The 21,149-nt window shown below is 44.8% G+C and overlaps 1 protein-coding gene across 1 annotated transcript in view; it reads right to left on the minus strand.

The window, feature by feature from the left end:
* Window positions 1-1,931: 1,931 nt before the first annotated feature.
* Window positions 1,932-21,149, minus strand: part of si:dkey-246g23.2 (solute carrier family 66 member 2) — a 49,147-nt gene continuing 29,929 nt past the window's right edge. The window contains exon 5 of the mRNA XM_035642629.2: window positions 1,932-5,729. Within this exon, the coding sequence (XP_035498522.1) occupies window positions 5,555-5,729 (175 nt within the window). The 3' untranslated portion in view covers window positions 1,932-5,554. The remainder of the gene's footprint in view (window positions 5,730-21,149) is intronic.

The following is a 21,149-nucleotide window of genomic DNA, read 5'->3' on the forward strand; positions in this document are numbered from 1 at the left end:
GAGACGAGGTTTGCGTTTGGCACTTTTGTATCTGAAAAGGTTTCACTGACCTGCACAGAATTACTCCCTCGACTAAAAATTGCTACGCTAAGCACTGGACGGATACGAGAAGGGCCCACTCCTGCCTCTCGCAGCAATGACGACACGCCATCATTAATAAATGGAGCCGCAGGACGTGGCCTCATAGTGCAGCAGCACATCCCAGACATGGAGGACAGGTGGACTATTTTAGCCTCCTTCATCCATCATTAAAACAAGCCACCGACTGTACGGTCGGACACGTCGGATCAGGATCCGCTGATGGACCGGAAGACGGCCGACGGCCAGACAAGTCCACTGTGAACAATGCACAGCGATGTGTCTTTTGAACATGCCCGCAGGCAAAGTGGTGTGTCATTGTTGGCAGAAGAGGAGAGTGATAACAAGCAGACGGGACTTCATGACGTGAGACATATTTCCCGTCAGGTGCACAGGAGAGACTCCAGCTGGGGCGGCCGCTGAGCTCATTATTAATGTAAAAGGCGGGTCAGGAGATAAGTACAGTGAAGGCAGCAACAGGTGCGGCGCAGTCTGTCCTTCGTCCGACTCATCTATTAACCATCGAGAGCCTCCCATTATCTACTGTATCCCGTTTAATATTTTACTCCTCTGGTCGGCACTGCTGACTGCCAGTGGTCTAACCTTGTGATGCATGTGTGTGTGTGTGTGTGTGTGTGTGTGTGTGTGTGATGATCCATTACCGAGAGGGGATTGAAGCTTTGAAGGTATCCACATCTTGATTTACCTGCGCTCATCATTCTCCCGCCTCGTGTGTCCGGCAGTCGACCTCAAGTCTATTTTCCATGATTTATTTGGTCCACACAGGTCCAAGTCCCTCAATCCTTTGAGAACAAGAAGAGAGAGAGAGAGAGAGAGAGACACACACACACACACACACACACACACACACACACACACACACACACACACACACACACACACACACACACACACACACACACACAACACACACACACAACACACACACACACACTTTATACTACAGCTTTGTATGATATCGGCTGTGGGAACAGGTGTAAAGAAGGGATTTATATGAAGGCGCATAAAAGCATGTATATTTTTTTATCCGTATGCGATTTAGGGGATGATATACTCCTGGTTGAGCCGGCTCAAACTCAGGGCAGATTTCGTGTAGGGCTCCCCTTCCAAATCCAGCTGGAGGTTACAGCAGCAGCCTGTCAGGCTCATATCAGATTAGATTGTTTTATATTTTCATCTCTTTCTTTTTTTTACTTTATTGCAATGTGTCCTTCAGCGGTCTATTGGGCATTTTATACTATTGATATAATAGTTCTTTAAATTCTTTAAAACTGTGAGTCAACCACCATATAAGTAAAACCAGAATTTCCCAGCTTGGGATGAATAAAGTATTTATCTATGTATCTATCTATGTATCTATTTATCTAAAATAAATAACCAGGAGACATGAAACATGGCTGAGCTAAGAGAGGGGGCACAAGGATAGGGGAGGGTATCTGTTAGTTGGATTAGATATTATGTCATGTTGGATATTAGGTATTCTTTTTTTAAGGTAAATCTTATCCCTATGATTTAAAAAGTTAGTCTCCATGTGTAGAATTTGTTCTGCTGTTGATAACCGTGAATTTAGCTTTGGCGGATTTGGCTGTTTCCATTGTCATTACCATCCTGCTTCATGGCTGTAACATATATTATAAGGAAAAAATATTAAAATTAAAAAAAAATTACAATGTAAATATCTACACATATACATACACATGACTATTCATCCAATACTAGACATAGAACCCTCACCATTGCATCCCAATGCAACAGACTGACAGACAGACACACAGATAGATAGATAGGTCAAACATTTTTCTCCTCCTGCTAGTAATAACAGGAGCACACGCTGGAATATAAATAGTTTATATTTGAGAGTATAACATGATACATATTTCACATTCATACATGTACAATCTCCATAAGACAGAAAAGAAAACCAATATTGGACACGTAAGGTGTTTTACACTGATCCTGTAAATATATATCGTCAGCAAACGTTAATACAGTAACTGAAATTCACACAAATTCTCATAAGTCTTTGATTTACTTTTGATGCAGCTGAAAAAAATCATTTCAAGATACACATGAGATCTAAAATATATATCTTGCATGAGGTGCATGCAACAGTCCGACCACTCTCCCTCCTCAGAGAAGACAAACCACCCACGTGTGGTGGTGAGGCAATAGGTGTGTTGACCATAATGAGAATGTGGTTGAGGGATTATCACAGCCAGGCAGTGTGTGTGTGTGTGTGTGTGTGTGTGTGTGTGTGTGTGTGTGTGTTAACTTGTCCTACTGCCCACGAGAAGAACAAGCCACAGGGAGCCCAGATATTAAACTAAATCCAGCATTGCTGCTATTCTGAGCCTCTGCTGAAGGGAAAGAAACGATATAAAGATACACATCTGGATCGAGTGATAAGAGCATAGAGAATTCATGAATAATACAACGCGGCAGTATACAGCTGTGGTGTTCAGGCCAGAGGCGATAAGATTCCCACGTCTCACAATACGGCCAATGTCCGGTAACTGTAACTGAAGAATGCAGGTACACAGACAGCCACACAAAGAGGATCTGTGAATATCATTAAGACTGATTGCAACATATATATATATATATATATATATATTGACTTCTCGGCACAAGCAGAGAAGCATTTAATGATGCAAACATAATGTGGCACATGATGTGAGGTGCAACATCTTCTCCAAAGATTTTCCAACATTCCCTGCGAGTATGTTTTGTTCACATGCAGGTGACGCACACAAACATCTCCATTGAGATTGTGTCAGCTTCTTCTTTGGTGTTTGATCTTAGTGCCTTTCATTTATTAATAACAAGATTTGAAATGTGATGATTAAGCCTAAATTAATGGTTTGTTCACAATGACTTTGACGAGATCGATACCACGTATAGTATAGTAGTCTCATGTATAGAAACATATATAACACTCACACACACGTTTGATTCTGAAATGTAAAAATCACACATTTTTAAATTGAAACCAAAAGACTGGCACATAACCACATAACCCTGTTGTTTGTTTGTAACATATTTTACAGGATTTGCTGGACAGACAAGAGTTTGGCATCAATCTTCAACCTAGTATTACCCAAAATATGAAAGTATTGCTTTAATGCATTCAGTGATAATGAAATACTAATACTAAATACTAAAAATACGCATTATTTCTCTCATACTGTACATGTCTTACCCAGAGTCTCACTGATGAGATGCAGACGAGGCGTTCCAGGCTCTTCACTCAGTGTTTCAGTGGGAGAGAAGGAAATAAAGGAAGAAAAAAAACCCCGAAAGGCATAACACGAGCACTTTACCCATGAAGTTTCCCTGAAGGGAAGCTACACACACGACAGGTATAGATTAACAGCTGGACACAAATTGTTGAGTTGAAGAGGCGACAGAAAGACTTAATAATAAGCAGATCGCATTATTACTTAATGAAGCCGAGGGGGAGAGAGGAGCCTGTGCCGACTGCTGATCAGCAGCTGGTACCGATGTGCTTCATCCCGCAGTGCTTTTGTAAAATAGGAAGCCGCTGAGAAACAGGCGAAAGAGACGCGATGCTCCTCGAGGCTACATTTGTTCAATCTGTGTTTTGAACAGAGCTTCTGAACAAAATAGTTTTTTTGTTTTTTTTTCATTTTGGAAAGGGTTGAGGTTTCAGTGTCTCTGTAATGGCTGTCATTATTCTCCCGGACATGTTCAGATTAGTGAAAGTGTCCGTCTGTAATCGGGACGAGCAACAAGTGAACAACGCGGAACACATGTCAGGCGGCGGGATGAGGCGGGAGGGAGGGAGGGAGGGAGGCTAATAAGATGATCTGAGCAAATGACCTCGCTCGAGTCATCATTACGGTTTACAACCTTGTTCTCTCCCGCAGCTCAGCTGCTACCAGAAGCTTTTACATGCAGGAGCACGAAGGGACTAAGCATAAAATATTCTTGCATGAAAGAACACTGTCCACTTTTGAAACGGACGTTTCTGTGTCAATGGAGATGCTTCAAATTTCCTAACTGACGTACGAAAACCCTTTTCAGAAAAGGGGAGGATATTCTGAGGTTCCTTTTTCACCCTCGATTTATATTTTATAAGCCTCGACTCAAAACAAATAATTAAATAAACAACTACACAACTACACAGGATCATTTGCGTTTACTCGTGTGAATAAACTTAGAAATATCTCGCTGGAGCTTTCAATATTAAAACTTAAGCGAATGACAGGTATTTTGCATTATCTACGTATTGACTTTGTATGTAATTTCATCGTGCAAAAGAATTAGCTTTGTGTTTGGTGTGAACGCACCATCAGGCATTCAATCAGACACATGACTGACCTTACAGTATACTGTTTCACCTCTGCCAAGGAGGTTATGTGATTGGTTTGGTTTGTTTGTTTGTTTGTATGTTTGAACGATTGCTCAAAAAATGATGGACTGATATACATTGAAATTTGTGACCAAAGACAGGTTTCGGGGATGGTAACAGGTGATTAAATCCAGACCTGAGTATTTTTCCAGGAATTTTTGGGGTACTGCTCCGCCCCGAGTGCTCTTGTTTGAATTTCGCAATAAATAATCAATCTATCAGTAATCGGGTACCTCAGCACCCTTTGAGCTGCCATGTGTCAATAATATCGTTAGTTAGCGTCGCCGGAATATTCACATAATTTGACATTTGTGTTAAATTTTTAAATTTGTGCATTGGTACTGTAAAAATAGATTTAGCTGTACACGGTACAGTTTCCATACTGTTCGATATTAAAAAGGGGCCATTCACATTCATTCGCATTTCTTGCACAGGGGTAAAAAAAAAAAAAGTTCACAAAATATTCATTCATATTGTCCTATTTAGAAAAAAAATAAGTTTGACCTGAAGTCTGACATGTTCTTTGGCGTCTGCGATAGATTTTGCGAGGTAAAGTGCAAAGGATGGTGGCGTGGCCACGTACCGTAACAGTCACTGTTCGTTTGAAACTGCGTGAAAGACCTTTGTCAGTCAAAACACCAAGCTGAGTCGTAACGCACTGACTGATGGCTCATGTACAGAAGTTACCCTTGCCTGATGTACGTTCTGTGGCCTTGCGGCTTGGTGCTGGAGGCCGACAGGCAAAAATGAATTGCAGGTACAGACGCACCAGTGAGCGCACGCACACACACACACACACACACACACACAATCACGAGAACGCTCCCGTGAGGTGTGGCGTGTGAAGCGGGAGGCTCATCAGTCAGACAGTAGATTCCAGTGCAGCGGCGCAGACCTGCTGTTAGAACACAGGCTCAAATTGATTTCTTGGCACTTGGGAGGTAAATTGGTTGGGTCTGCATGATATGCCCGACGCAGAAACATTTTCATTACACCCGACTTTGGTTTGGCACTTAGCGTCTCCTCTGACGACACTCCAGAGGAGGTTGATTTCAAAAGTCCCGCGGGAAGGAGCCCGGGGGCTCAGCCGAGCTTGGCCCGCGTGTCCTGGCCGTAGAGCAGCACCTGCAGAAGGATGGCGGCGTCGATCAGGATCTGGAACGAGCCACACACCCAGAACTGAGTCGGGCTTTCGTTCATCACAAAGTAGGCGGTCTTGAAGGCGTCGCCCGCCGTCCACAGCAGCACCATCTTCACACTGGACAAGAGACAGAGAGAGAGAGTGAGGGAGGTTTTTTCACTTACAGCAACAGTTGGCTTTCAGACAAAGGGTTGGATGAGAAGGTCGCTGCCACTTTCATGTCCGTGTGATGGATGCTGGATGGAGCTCGAGCCAGTGAGCTAAAGTGGAAATATAGGGTGAACAGTTAAGCTGAGCTACGCAAATATTCCGCTGGCTTCAGCTACATAATTATCATAGGGATGTGATGGTGTTATCAATGTTAATAATAATAATGATAATGATGAACTTCATTCACAGAACACTTTTCATTGCTAAAAGCAATCTCAACAAGCTCTTGACGAGAAAACAAAACTATTCCTTTTTCACCTGGGAAACATTTCAACAGAATTTTGAAAGTGGATTGGTCGTGATGAGATGGGATGAGCTGTAAATGAAATCAACTAACAGGATGACGACTGGACCAAACTGCATTCTGATCACACCCAGTTGGAGCAGAAAGACTCTGACCCTGAAGGAAAACAGCAGGCATCTAATACACAGTGGCGGACGAAACAATGGCCTCGAGGAGTCCTTCGAAAAATTCACAGAACGCATCAGAGAGAGTATAAAGAGTACACGCTTCACCTTGTAGCACTGCGTAATGTACTCCCCCAGTTATGACTCTCTACTTCATCTTCATCCTTCTTCTGTTTCTTTCCCCGTGCTGCTTCTTTCTTTTCCCCCATTCCTTTTCTCCGTGGTCATCGCATCTCATTTCACTGTCATGTTCCTTAAACTCTTACCCTTCACAGTCTCTGCCCCCGCCTGCTACTCCACCTACTCTCAGCCCACTCGTTCATGCCATACTTCAGGCTCTCAGTGCGAGTGAAGTCCCATAGGTATGAATGGAATATGAGTTTATTCTGTTTTATTAGCGCTGACTGGGCGTGGGGGATGGAGCAGGACCATCAGTCATCGATGAGACATACACTGTGAGGGTCGGTCAGAGAGGCGGGGAGAGAGAGAGAGAGAGACGAAGAGGTGGCAGAGGACAGCATTCATCCAGAGAGATGAAGACAAAAAAAAAAACCCACCAGGGAGAAGGCGAGAGACCCCATTTGGGATCGACATGGATGATGAGTGCATACGGGGGTAGAGGCAGCCTAATGACTACAGGGACAGCGGTCCTGTTCTATCCTTGAGCTCTCCTTGCAGTGTCACGTCAAACCAACGAACTCTCCCCTGGGTTTCCCCTTCAGGCCCCCCGAAACCGAAACATTAGCGGCAAACTATCCGTCCCCGGCATGGAATTGAGGAAATCATTATTCATCATATCGGAGAATGTCCAAACCTTGGCGCTGCATGCGATACGGAATGGTAATGATGAACAAACCCCCAGACTGTCGCGGACTGTATAGACGAGTGCGTTGCCGGATGGCTGCAGAGTGACGTGCAGCGATGGAAGTTGAACTCACAGCTGTTGGGAGATGCGGGACTGTCAGGCTGCACATCTGGACTCTTTCATATGCGATCACATCTGCACTCGTGCACTCAGTGGTTCATTCATCAACTGTCACCAGTGATGACAATGACCATCGCTGTAGGAGACGCTGTCAAATTTAAATCAATTTAGTTTTTCTGTGTTGTTGCTTTCCTTGGTACTTTGGTGTTTTAAAGAAAAACCTGTGTATGTACAGTAAAGACATTTAAGTGAGATTTATCTTTAAGATGTGTTAGCAATCCCTACATTGGTGGGGGGGGGGGGGGTCTGAAAGACCCGCTCCAGTCATGTTTTAAAGTATATACAAACAATCTGCTATGTCTGATATTTAGTTTAACATTGTTTACCCCCCAAAAAAGGTTGCAAAATAAACAACAACTCTGAAATTGGGCTGGAAACCAGCCACTCTCTCCCTCCTTGAGGAATTCTGAGACAATGAATATTCATGATATGCAAATAACACAGGCCACGCCCACCAGAGCCGCTCGCGCTAGGTTGACCGGTGGAAGGATGTGCGCAACAAGACGGCTAGCGGCAAAACGTCGGCAAGATTCAGCCATAAAATTTCACGAACTGCTAATGCTAACGCAAACTGTCTGCTCACACACTTGCCGCCCTCTCGTGGATGCTAATGCTAACGCTAACTGTCTGCTCACACACCTGCCGTCCTCTCGTGGATGCTAATGCTAACGCTAACTGCCTGCTGACACACCTGCTGTCCTCTCGTGGATGCTAATGCTAACACTAACTGTCTGCTGACACACCTGCCGCCCTCTCGTGGATGCTAATGCTAACGCCAACTGCCTGCTGACACAGCTGCCGCCCTCACGTGGATGCTAATGCTAACGCTAACGCTAACTGTCTGCTCACACACCTGCCGTCCTCTCGTGGATGCTAATGCTAACGCTAACTGCCTGCTGACACACCGGTCGTCCTCTCGTGGATGCTAATGCTAACGCTAACTGCCTGCTGACACACCTGCCGTCCTCTCGTGGATGCTAATGCTAATGCTAACTATCTGCTGACACACCTGCCGCCCTCTCCGGGTCTTTTCCTCACATTTGCATATTGGACGAGCGATTGGTTTTCTGTTTTATGACGTACCAAATCAAGCTCTGTCCGGGATTTGTTTTAATTTCAAATTGCAGAGAAGTGCAAAGAAATCTCCTAGGAGGAATGTGAAGACACCTGTATAGTGACATGATTTGCTCAGATACAAGCTCCTATAGTCAATGTCAGCCATGTTAGAGGTCAGAAACAGAAGAAAAACACTTTTACTATTATTGTTGAGTTAGTTTAACGTTCTTAATGACTCTTGTCTACTTGAGCTATCACTGTTATCTTTGTTCATGTTTAGCTAACTTTATTTAAAATCCGCATCAAGTAACACGAGCACTCAGGCTAATTTTCGTCTGGTAGGTTGATGCCACGTAGTTTAGGTTAACGGCCACACTGACTTTAAACCGAGGACATGCTTTATACTCCAAACCCAGAACAGATGTAGCCTGAATATGAGATTACATTTTTAAAAAAGCCCAATCTTCTTCAGTCAACACACAGCAGCTCCCTGCCTCTTCCCTCTTCGGTCCAACAAGTCCTCCTCATCCCCAATTCAACCACCTCGGGCTCCCCCCTCTCCCAATAGGCTGGCTTAAGGAGCGCTTGTTTTAGAGCCTCACTGATGTGTGCTTCTCCCCCAACAATTTAAACTTTCAGGGTAAACACTCCAGGGTCTGATTGAACTGCTCCGAAAATAGGTGCGCCAAAGAATTTCGAATCGTCATGCTTTTACTTTTCACTCCCTCTCTCGCTCTCTAAGCTGCCAGTAATCCTCAGGGGAAATAGTTGCTTTTTGTTCCAGTGAAGGTTTTTTTTTCCCCCCGTCACAGTGCTCATCATTGAACTTCAGATTTCTTGTTTCATCTCTCTCTCCTCATCTTTTTTCTTTTACTGCGACACTTCCTTCTTTTTTTCCTGCTGAACTGTCATTTTTTCTGCTTTTATTGCCCCCGTTATTACCTTTACTCAGCTCCTCTTTCCTCTATGAAACGGCAAACCGCTACGGTGACTTCTGCTATTAACTGTGAGCAAATCAAATGATAAGGTTGCATTTTACAGCGCAGTTAAGTAAAGTAGCCGGTGGCAACAAAGCAGTTCGTTCATTTAAAATCACGGAAAATAGACAATATTATATTTCCTTTAATGCTTAATTCAGGTTAACATTGGAACATGGGAGAAAATATATATTTCTACTAGCCATGTCCTCTGTTGTAGCGCTACTGAATTCATGTCCAGAATAAAAAGTGAAATACCTGGTCGGGTATACCTGTAGATGCAGGATGACATCAGTGAATAATAGTGAAAAGAAGGAAGAAGATTTAAAAAGTAAACTAGACCAATGAGGGACTCATTTTTTTCTTCTTTAAAAAAAAAAATCTCACCCCTTGCACCTTTAAATTCACACTCTAAACAAGCAATTTCTTCTACGTCCTTCCCGGCAGCCCTCCGACCTTCAACAAATTTGCCCTCCCTCCTCCTCTTGACCTCTGGTTTCCTCTCCCTTGTTTCGCCCTACCGAATTCTCCCGGTCCCCCGATAAGGGCTAAAATTTTCTTTGCTCAAGAGACGGCAAACATCATTAATGAGGATGAGTCATTTTTTCTATGTAATTAAAAGGGGGGCAAGTCATCTGTACAAACGCAGTCTGTACGGCGGTGCGGAGGAACAGACGCAGCAGAACTCTGCAGTCGGAGGTCGGTCGTCACCGTGAGGCGAACGCACGCAAACTCACACACTCGTTTTTTCCCACATTTTACAGGGTCTGTTTGTCATTCTAGTCTCACGTCGCTCCATCTGTCGGAAAGAGCATTAATCGTGACTCGTGGCTCGGGTGACAGCTGATGAAAGACACGCAGAACAAACAATTGCACTTGGTCCATGGGTGAGGCTTTGGGTGTCCGCGGGGGGAAAGGAGTGATTATGGCATCGATTGAGAATACTGACCGACCGACTACCTCGCACACACGTGCATGCGCGCACATCAAGCAGCGTGCGTGTCCGTTTTTCTTTGATTTGCACATTAAAGAAATGCAGATTCAAACAGAGAATGCAAAACCACGAAATTGCGCACTTGCTTCACATTCTCACCGGAGCACGCGCACGCACGGACACACACAAACACAAGCAAACACACATGATGCACACACATGCACTCACGTTGACTCAGCTCAGCCTGCACACATCGCTCATTGATTACCACTGACCTGACACCTTCATCTGAGCAAAGTGGAAAGAGATGAGAGAGGGGAAAGGGTGAAATGGTGAACTGGGTACTTCAGGGCTGGAAAAGGGGAAAGATGGGAGCGATGGAGATGGATGAGGGAGGACGGAAGTGAAAGGGATATGACGAGAGATGGATGACAATGTAGCCCGGCGAGCCGTGGGGGGCGGGGTGGGGCGGGGCAGGGGATAAATCAAGAGAGGGGTGAGAGTGACAGTGCAGCGGGAGAGCGGTGGCGAAAGCGAGAACGGGGGTTTGATTGCACAGTGCGATGGCCGTGCCGTATGTGGGCCGCTCAGTAATTGCGCTGTGTATTGAGCGAGCGCCGTCGGGCCGGCTATGAGCTCCTCTAAGTGGATGGAGTGGACAAGTGGAACACAACTACAGGAAACAGGACTGAGTGACATTTGGAAAAAGAGGCCGAGACGGAGAGAGGGAGAATTTAAAGCACACAAGTGTGGTGTGTGTGTGTGTGTGTGCAATCTACGGATTTCACCTCACTCATTATTTGCCTAATAAATCCTTGAATGTCACTTTGTGAAACCGAATCTTATAGCAGATCTACTATCACTGTAATGCTCTGCCTCTTATGAAACGTTGCTCAATTGCCCATTTTAAGTTATACTATCTGTGTGTTATAGCAGAGCATATTGTAGCGTACAACTTTTAATGCTGGACGATTTCATATTTTTATTCCTGGAATATCCGAGAATGGCAATGACACTATGAGGCATAATTAAGCATTTTCCCACAGTCATGTTTAAATAATAACCACAAAAATAACCACAAAAAAATACAGTGTGTAGACATTTTATGCGACTGCAGCATCTTTGAAATTATTCTGGTGGCTTATGTTTTTGTTTGCAGAAAAACATAAGTATATATCACGGTCAAAAATGGTCTGTACATTACTTTCAGCAGTGGAAGGGACACTACATTTCGACAACAGTGTCATTCTCGATTGCAGACAGTGCCAAAGTTAAAACTGTGATTTGGTTTCTTACAACTTGGATTCAATTTCTTTGTAGCTACAGCCATCAGGTTTGTCGGTCATGATGTGGTATTCACCTAAATATATGTTCCGAGTCCAAACGGGCAAAAAAATAAAAGTACGAGCTGTTACAGGTTGTAAAACAAACCGACTCCAACACCATCCTCATTCCCTCCTCTTCCCTCTGCCCGTCGGATGCTGACTCATTATCTTCTGACCCCAGGCTCATGTGCTGCCTTTTACCTTGTCCCACTGGATGGACGGACCGATGGACGGATAGATAGAAGGATTGATGGATGGAAGGATTGATGGATAGAAGGATTGATGGATGGAAGGATTGATGGATAGATGGATTGATGGATGGAAGGATTGATGGATAGATGGATAGAAGGATTGATGGATAGATGGATGGAAGGATTGATGGATAGAAGGATTGATGGATAGATGGATAGAAGGATTGATGGATTGATGGATAGAAGGATTGATGGATGGAAGGATTGATGGATAGAAGGATTGATGGATGGAAGGATTGATGGATAGATGGATAGAGGGATAGAAGGATTGATGGATAGAAGGATTGATGGATAGATGGATGGATGGATTGATGGATAGAAGGATTGATGGATAGATGGATAGATGGATAGAAGGATTGATGGATAGATGGATAGAAGGATTGATGGATTGATGGATAGAAGGATTGATGGATGGAAGGATTGATGGATAGATGGATGGAATGATTGATGGATAGAAGGATTGATGGATGGAAGGATTGATGGATAGATGGATAGAGGGATAGAAGGATTGATGGATAGAAGGATTGATGGATAGATGGATGGATGGATTGATGGATAGAAGGATTGATGGATAGATGGATAGATGGATAGAAGGATTGATGGATAGATGGATGGATAGATTGATGGATAGAAGGATTGATGGATAGATGGATAGAAGGATAGATGGATAGAAGGATTGATGGATGCCCACCTGAGGGCTGAAAGCTTCTCGCAGGCTGTCATCTCCCCACTGAATTTGTATCCATGTAAATATTGTGACTGCAGTCCAGGATACAAATGTGAAACTGTTGTGTAACTTCAACGGAAAAAATTGGGACTAAATTCTCCCTTTTCCGTTTTAAGGCTGCGACACATTGGATGCAAACCTTTTCCGCTGTATCTCAACAGACACTGCACATTTCCCACTACTGTTGGGAAGATTCATCGGCAGCTGATCACAAAACGAAACCAGGTTTTCAGCATTAAGTGGGGAATCACACATTGTATGTGGGACTTAAGGGGTCTCCAGGTGGGGGGTTAGACACTTCTCATAATTGCTTGATAATTCTAAAGCAAAGCTCCGTGGAACGAGACGCACTCGAGCAGCCGGGGCTGACGTTTAAAGCTTCAAAGAGCTTCGATCGCCTCTTCAATCTCGTCTTCGCCACAACCATGCATGTCATGATGATGTGCGCCCACACAGGAGGGTGTGTGGGTGTGTGTGTGTGTGTGTGTGTGTGTGTGTGTGTTGTGTGTGTGTGTGTGTGTGTGTGTGAGAGAGGTGATTTAGCAGCAGGGCTGTATGGCGCTCCCCGAGGGGGGCAGAGAGAGACGAAAATCAAAGGGGCCCAGCGAGAGAGAAGCCGAGCTGCTCTTAACCCACTAACTATGAATTATGCATGTTGATCGATCGCACACTGGCAAACACCGAAAAGTTCCCAACCTGCCAGAGACAAAGACGGATCCTGCTCCGCGAAAACGAAGCGGAGGGTGAGGAGACGAAGGAGTAGCACACGCGGAGTTTGCCTAAGGATATCACAGATACTTCTCTTTCAAGAGAAGGTAAACAAGCCGGGATAGATGAGAAGGCCTTTTTTTTCAGTATATTCATTACATCTACAGCTTTATACAAACTAAAGCATTTAGTTATGTTTATTAACTTAAACCGCATCTGTGAAAACTTGCACAAAATATAAAAGAAAATATTTCACAATCCAAATGTCTTTTAATGAGACAACGGGAAATGAAATCCAGAACATTTCTGACGGAGCCCTTCGTCAGTGTAAAGGGTTTGGTACACAACAGTACACAAAGCAGTGAGTTATGTCCGCTGTAACAGTGAGGGGTGTCGTTCAATTTAGTTCAGATAAATACTCGATGGGAGGAATTACACACCGGAGAAAAAGGTCCCCACGAAATAAATGATAGAGCATCGTGGCGGATGAGCTACAACAGCAGAAGACCCACGTCGGGTTACTCTCCCGTCAGTCGATAACAGACAAATCTGCTGCTGCCGTGGAAACAGTAATCACCAAAACTGGACAGTTTAAGACCGGACAAAAAAACGCAGCCTGATCCGTCTGATTGATCGGGATTTCGGAGACGTGCGGATGGTTGTGTCGACAGAGTCACTGCGGTACGCATGTGTTCCTGCCGCTGTGTTTGCCCCGTCCCAATCTCAGGTGCACTTGTCCCAAGAACAAAGTACTTATTATAAATGTTCTAGATAACGATAGATTCGATTCAATATTATTAGGTAGCCGGATTATGAATGCAGAAATGAAATCCCGTCAACGTGGAACAGGAAAGTTTCCAACATCATATGGAAAAAATGTCACGAAGAAACTGAGGTTGTTTCAGTGTTAGTGTTCCTAATAAAGTGCTCACCTGCTCCGTGATGATAGAAGATGTCAATTATGTGTCTGCCTGATCTTGAATGGCATGAAAACTACTCAAACTGAGAGACTTGTAGGCTACAAGTGGATTTGAGCAGGATTTCATCAGTAAAAGACTGAAAAGATACGCAATATAATAATCCAAAATACATCTTACAATGTGAAGAAATCCCTTCTTGGTCTGCACTGACAGACGGAGCTCATGTTTCTTTCACTATAGAGCTTCTTCAACTGGGAACATCAGTAACACTGCTCGGAGCCAAGAACTCCAGAGCTGAGTGATTCCAGGAAAATATAATATGTGGACGCCACCCAGAAAAGCTTGGCACTGTGTTTTACTTCGCTCTCTTGTTGTTCTTCTGCTGCGAGTCCAAAACAAAACCTGACACGGCATAAGGACAAGATGAAGATTTTCTCCTCCAGACTAGTCCGAAAAAAATGCTGCTTTTCAATGTTGCACCAGTTTGTGGGTTTTACCGACACAATGACGGGGATGGACGTTATCTGTGGGCTGTGGGATTTAAGAGGCTTAGTTTCATCTCAAACTGTCGATGCAACGCGCCCCTCGACATCCAGTCGCCCTCCTGCTGCCAATCCACACCTGAAGCTCATAGCGTAGCACTGTAAAGCCCCTGGCTCTAACCTCCAGTCTCTGGTTTCGCCTCCTCGTGTTCGCCTGAACTCTGCCCGGTCGTGTTTTTCGCCCGGTGCCTTGGGTCCATCATGTTGCGCTGCGCCGGTCTTTTTCGCCTTTACTGGCCCACCTGGCTCTGATTCCCCCCAAAAATGAACTTCTTAACGTCTTAACGTCTGAGAGCGTCCTCCACCGTCGCTTGTTCAAGCAGCTTCTAAGGACCTATGTGCTCGTTTTTTTAAAGGCCGCAGATCTCTAGCGGACGGTACGTACATGGAAACCCAGACGTCAGTAATAGTCATATACCGTAGACCTGGTAAGTCAGGCAAGTTTTGGGATTTCAATGGATTTGCTTATATTCTGTAAAGTAATCGTGCTTCTCTGTCATGTAACCCTAACACATACCTTACAAAGGTCATCGACAATGCATTGGTAAATTAGAAATTTAAAATTAAAATTAAAAACACAATGCGGCGTACCTCCTGGCGCTAACTTAGGAAACGGTCCATTTGGTCTTATTAGAGTGCATGATGAAACACATACGTCATAGTTCTTCGTAGGAGTTCGAGGACTTGTTGTCACGTCTCCATAAGCTCTGCTTTTTAGTCAAAATTAATTGAAACATTCCAACTTAGTCATTCACAGTCACAAGACTAGAAAGAGGGAAAACACCACCAAATTGCTCCAAATCCCCACCATGCACTGTTAACAGAGCGAGCCACTTCAGGGACCTGCACCACGATGGCTTTGATCGTGTAACTGGACCCAAGCAAATACTTTTAGATAAGGCCTTGCTTACACACCATAATATGAAAGCACCACATTCACTCACTCGCGCTCATTCATGCTCACACACACAGAGAACACATCCTGTGCCTTCGTACGATCATCCGCGATGTCACACACACACACACACACACACACACACACACACACACACACACACACACACACACACACACACACACACACACACACACACACACACACACACACACACTTCTATTAAGGGAAACTTATGAAAGGAATGAAGGAGACTGAGAAATGTCAATCGAAATTCACTGTGAACAGAAGGAATAGACTTTGCCCGCGTAGTCCCCGGAAGGAACTGGATCTCCATGAGAAGCAATCCTATGAACTACTAGGTGCTTTCACTTTCAATGTGAGGGAAACTTCCCCCCGGAGCCGAGACACTGGTGGTGGTAATGAGGACTGGAGGGTGAGGTTGGCAGGTCTCCATGTGAGGGAAACTTCTCATCGGAGGGTTTTGATTGGAGGGCCAGACGGAATGGAAACAGTAATATGTCAAAAACACTCTTGTGTGCGCCGCACAAGAAACACCACCTATTGTATGTTCAAAGTCGGGCCGCAGCTTAGGATTATGATTGATTTTTAGAAGGGAATTGAAAAATTGTAGAAATAGCTAAAAGAAATCCCATCACACTCCTCTGTGTTCAAGGAAACGTCTTCAGATTGAATTAAGAGGAAAAAAAGCTCAAATCCCCTCATGGGAGTGGAAACCATTGACTGTTTGACATATTGCTAAATAACTGAGTTTAAAGATGAAACAAATGCGACAAAATATTTTTGTAAAATAATTTAAAAATCCTTACTTGGTAATCGAGTTATGTTTTCATTGACTAAATGTTCCAGCTTACGGTTACAAACCCTTGTCTGCAGCACCTAAATCAAAAATGTTCCCCCGATCTCCAGTTTGGTGCAAGAACTCCACATGATTTTTCTTTCTCAAAGCAACGCCGTGCCGAGGTACAGCGTCACAGAGCCACTAGCACGGCTGTGTAGACTCTTGTTCATCGGTATATACCTGAACTGGAATTATGAGATATACTGCTTTATTCATCGCCGCTGCCTCGTTACAGCGCTGCTGCCACTCCAGACTGAACTCCGACAACAGCCTATACGTAACAGAGTACATCTTTGGTGGATTTGACACGTCCTTAAAATCCCAGCACATCTTCGCATTCAAATTTCACCTGCGTCGCTCCTGACAACGGTCTGCAGAAGCGGCTGCAGAGAAAAGGTTTGAATCAGCTGCTTCACTGCTGATCTGAACCATCACGATGGGGAGCTTTTGCAGTCTGTGCATGCTAAAGCCAGTGGCTCTGCATGTTTATTGTACAGAATAATAACTGATGGAGAATACAAAACTAAGAAAACGGTATATGCCGCACGCCCACCCTACAAATGATTGTCACTTCCGAGGTATAAAACACTAGTTCACACATCGGACAGGGCAAATGTCACATTCTTAAAGAGCAGTAAACCAAACTGAGAAGGACGGAGAGAGGAAAAGCAGATGAACCCTTCTGCAAACTAACAGCGTCACTGGAGAAATGAGGCAGTGCCGCATTCGACTGCACCCTTTTGTGTCAGTGTGACAGACAGACCGGCCCCCGTCAGTGTCCCCTCCGCCGTCAGCCAGTGACATTGTGCGAGTTGGCAGCTTGTGTGCAGTGATGGGAGCAAAATAGATCAAGTTTAATGAGCGGGAAGAGAATAGCAGGCGGGCTCTCCCCGGGCAGCCGAGCAGAGAGCGCCGCGCAATCACCCAGTCACGCACGCACGCACGCCAAACAAACAAACAAACAAACGCCGCCTCCGCATTGTTGTCTCGTGAAAAGTTAAACAAATTGCGATGTCGCCATTCAGTCGTAGCCTCCGCTCGAGTGACGGGCGCTTTCAAATGCCAAGTGGGTGACGGCGTCGCTCAGCGAGGAAACGCTGTCAACTGAAAAACTGGAGTGTCTAGATTGGCTCATGTAGAACTTTTTGTGGAGGTCGCGATGCTGCGTTCACAGCTGCGCTTCGGTTCTCTTGGTCGACACCAAACAGTCGAGGGACCCAAATGCAGATTCACGATCACAAACACACAGGTTCAGTACACAGGAGTCAGTCCTTAGGAAGGCGGAGGTGTCGAAACACGGCAGGCTTGTGGCCAGAACACTAACAACAAACAGAAAACCTCACTAAGTAATGTCGGAACGCTGAAAACGGGGAATAAGGCGGACTGGCAGACACGAGAGGGAAACACAAAGACTAAATACTGGAGGGAGGAGAGACAAGATAGAGACCCTACCTCTCTCTTGAGTAATAAGGTCAGTAAAGGTTTTCCTGAGGAGTTTATGGTTCAATCTCTAGTTTCAAGTCTGCGTCAATACAGCAGTATGTTCATTTTTTGATGTTAATTATGATCTCTTTTCGATTAAAATGAACGATTAAGCACCGTTTGTAATTGGGTGGGGACACTGCATGATTGACAGCTAGTAACGTCCTGTGGGTGCAGGTCGCAGGTGTAGGTGGACGTGCAGTGGGACCATCTCTCAGTCACGCTCCAAATATGGTTCCTTTTGGTTTCCAAAAAACAACAAGATGGCGCTGACAAAAATGCCAAACCCCAGGTTTCAAAATAGCAACACAATGGGGAAGTGAACTGGCCAGACAAGATGCGAGTGTCAAAACGCAACAGGAAATAAGACAACAACAGGGACGACAAAAGGTGAAACAAAGCAAAGACGTGACACAACTATAATAACACTGAAAGTCCACAACTGAAAGTTACAGGGGTCAACCTGGTGACCTTCTGTCCACAAGCCTGGATCCCAAACTTTATAAACCATGACTAATGACGGATGTTCTACCATTAGAATTCCTCCAATTTTTGTCCTCAACTGGAGTCACGTTACCATGGTTACCACATGGTTTGAGTTAATCTCAAAGTACTTAAGCTTTTGACATTCAGGTTAGAATCACACATCTCATACGGACTGGCCCAATTCTCACACATTGTTGGCCGGGGTTCATCTGGGAACGGATCGAGACGACACATTTTTTTCATAAGCCGTCTCAGGCTGGATGTTTGGTCTACGCAGGGACTTGAATGACGGCGTTTACTCCGGTCTTAATGATCTGTGCCAAACAGATCCGGTGTGAAAGCACCCTTACGTACCGGTCAGTAGTTGAATCAAAAGGTGCTCGCTCCCTGTGGTGACTCGACATGTCCCTGTTATAAAAACCTTTTTCTTCTTTTGATTTTCCACTCCTAATCCAGTCTTGATGCATCTTTCCATCACTGCTCTGTCCCTTCCTCGATTTCCCTGAAGTAGCGATGAGTTCCAATGTGTGCAAATACGCATGCAAAGTGTCGATAGTGACCACACCACATCGTTACACCTGCCTGAATGTGCCTCTGTATGTGTGTGTCTCCCCGAGTGTCTCGGCTTTTTTCCACACCGTGCGCCTGTTTGAAGATGATCATCTTTGGCGACCTGGAAAAGGTGAGCGGTCCTCGATTTCACAGATCCGTACACACACACACACACACACACACACACACACACACACACACACACACACACACACACACACACACACACACACACACACACACACACACACACACACACACACACACACACACACACACACACACACACACACACACACACACACACACACACACACACACACACACACACACACACACACACACACACACACACACACACGCCTCAGTAAAAGGACTCTGGGGGAATCTGACAGCACGAGTTACAAGTTACTGTTTCACGCGCGATGACACGAGCGGAAGGAAGTACCAATCACACGTGCTGCCACACACTTTGTTCCTGTTTGACCTCGAGGTCACACTGGACGATCTTGAGCACGATTTCCCGCTTGCCGACAAAAAACCCAAATCGGAGGAAAGATCTGCGTTAAGTCGGACTCAGAAATTGGCACACGATCCCTATTTGTGAACTGCCAACGACGCGGTCAAAGTGACTGGCAGATGCCTCGCATGCCCAAATCCTGTAGTGTGAACTGTGCTGTGACTGACAGCGAGTGCATCGACTTCTATGTCAACCCGGCGGAGGACCTTTGGAGACCAGAGACACTCGTTGAGGATTTGTCCTGGTGAGGAATCGGGTAGACTTATCGCCGAAGACGTCACACAGTGTCACCAGCACCAACGACTGGAAGCCTCGCAATTACAGGACGGCAAGTCGTTCGGTATGAACTTTACAGCGATCTTGCGTCTTTAAACATCGTGTAGTGCGTCCGAGCTATAACTGGACAAACAGGAGAGTCATTGAGTACACGTGACGAGGGTCGAACGATCTGAACCGCGCTCGACGTTGCAGGGACAGGAGTGATAGTGAGTTTGGACGATATTCATGTTTCATTAAGGCGGCATGGTCCTGGTTGTTATTCAGTTATGGATGTGCATCACCTAAAGTGGAGCATCTTTCAGGACACAACTGCTCTATTTGGAGAAATACATCTGATTCTTAGGTAAACAATATACACGGGTTTGCTAGGATGTTCCTCTGCATGTGTCTCTGTGTGAAAGCTACTGGGACAGTGCTGAGTGACAGTTCATCCAGAGAGACAACACGCAGGGGGACTCGAACAAGAGCGAGAGAGACACGGTGAACTTTGCACAATGTGGAGGATACAAACAGCAGAGGACACCTCTGCCAGTCGTCTGCATGGAAAAGGAATAAAACAAAAACAAACATCTATTCCAGCTGGCCTCTCTCTCACCTTGTGCACATCTATTATTCTCTCATCTTTGCACGCTCACTGTTTCTTTGGCTTTTTCATCATCAAAAACAAATACAATGCAGACAACTAGCACCAAACAACTAAACTAAGGACAAAAAGAGAGGAGGGATTAGGGATTACCAAAATGTATAATCCTTTACAGGACTACTGACATCAGCCTGAGCTCTAACAAACTGCGATGGGAATTTTCCATTTTCTGAATTTGAATATGCCAAATTATCTCTTGATTCATTGCGAAAGCAATCGGCAGATTAATCACTAATGAAATGCATTCTTTGTTGCAGCCTTACAAAATGTATATTCGGTCGTTGTGCATCTGCATAATGAAGGAATTGTGATTCAAGATGTGCAAAGCAAAACCAGAATTGACTTAAATGTATGCCACGTTTGAGCCTTTTGTCTCATAACACTCCCCTGGTTTGAATGTTAACTTGATCAATGTCTACTGTTCAAATGACAGTAGTTTTTTCCAAAAGTTAAATGTTTTCGTGGACTTTTTACAAAGACGAGTGACCAGCGGAGCACGAAACACACACACACACACACACACACACACACACACACACACACACACACACACACACACACACACACACACACACACACACACACACACACACACACACACACACACACACACACACACACACACACACACACACACACACACACACACACACACACACACACACACACACAATTTCTTTGTTTTTTTCCACACTGATGACAGACAAGAGACTTAACGAGGAGGTAAAGATCATAATTAGTATGAAGTTCTGAGCCATTAGGGGTGTAATTGATC

Source organism: Scophthalmus maximus, chromosome 7, assembly GCF_022379125.1.
Source record: "Scophthalmus maximus strain ysfricsl-2021 chromosome 7, ASM2237912v1, whole genome shotgun sequence".
NCBI classification, from domain to species: domain Eukaryota; kingdom Metazoa; phylum Chordata; class Actinopteri; order Pleuronectiformes; family Scophthalmidae; genus Scophthalmus; species Scophthalmus maximus.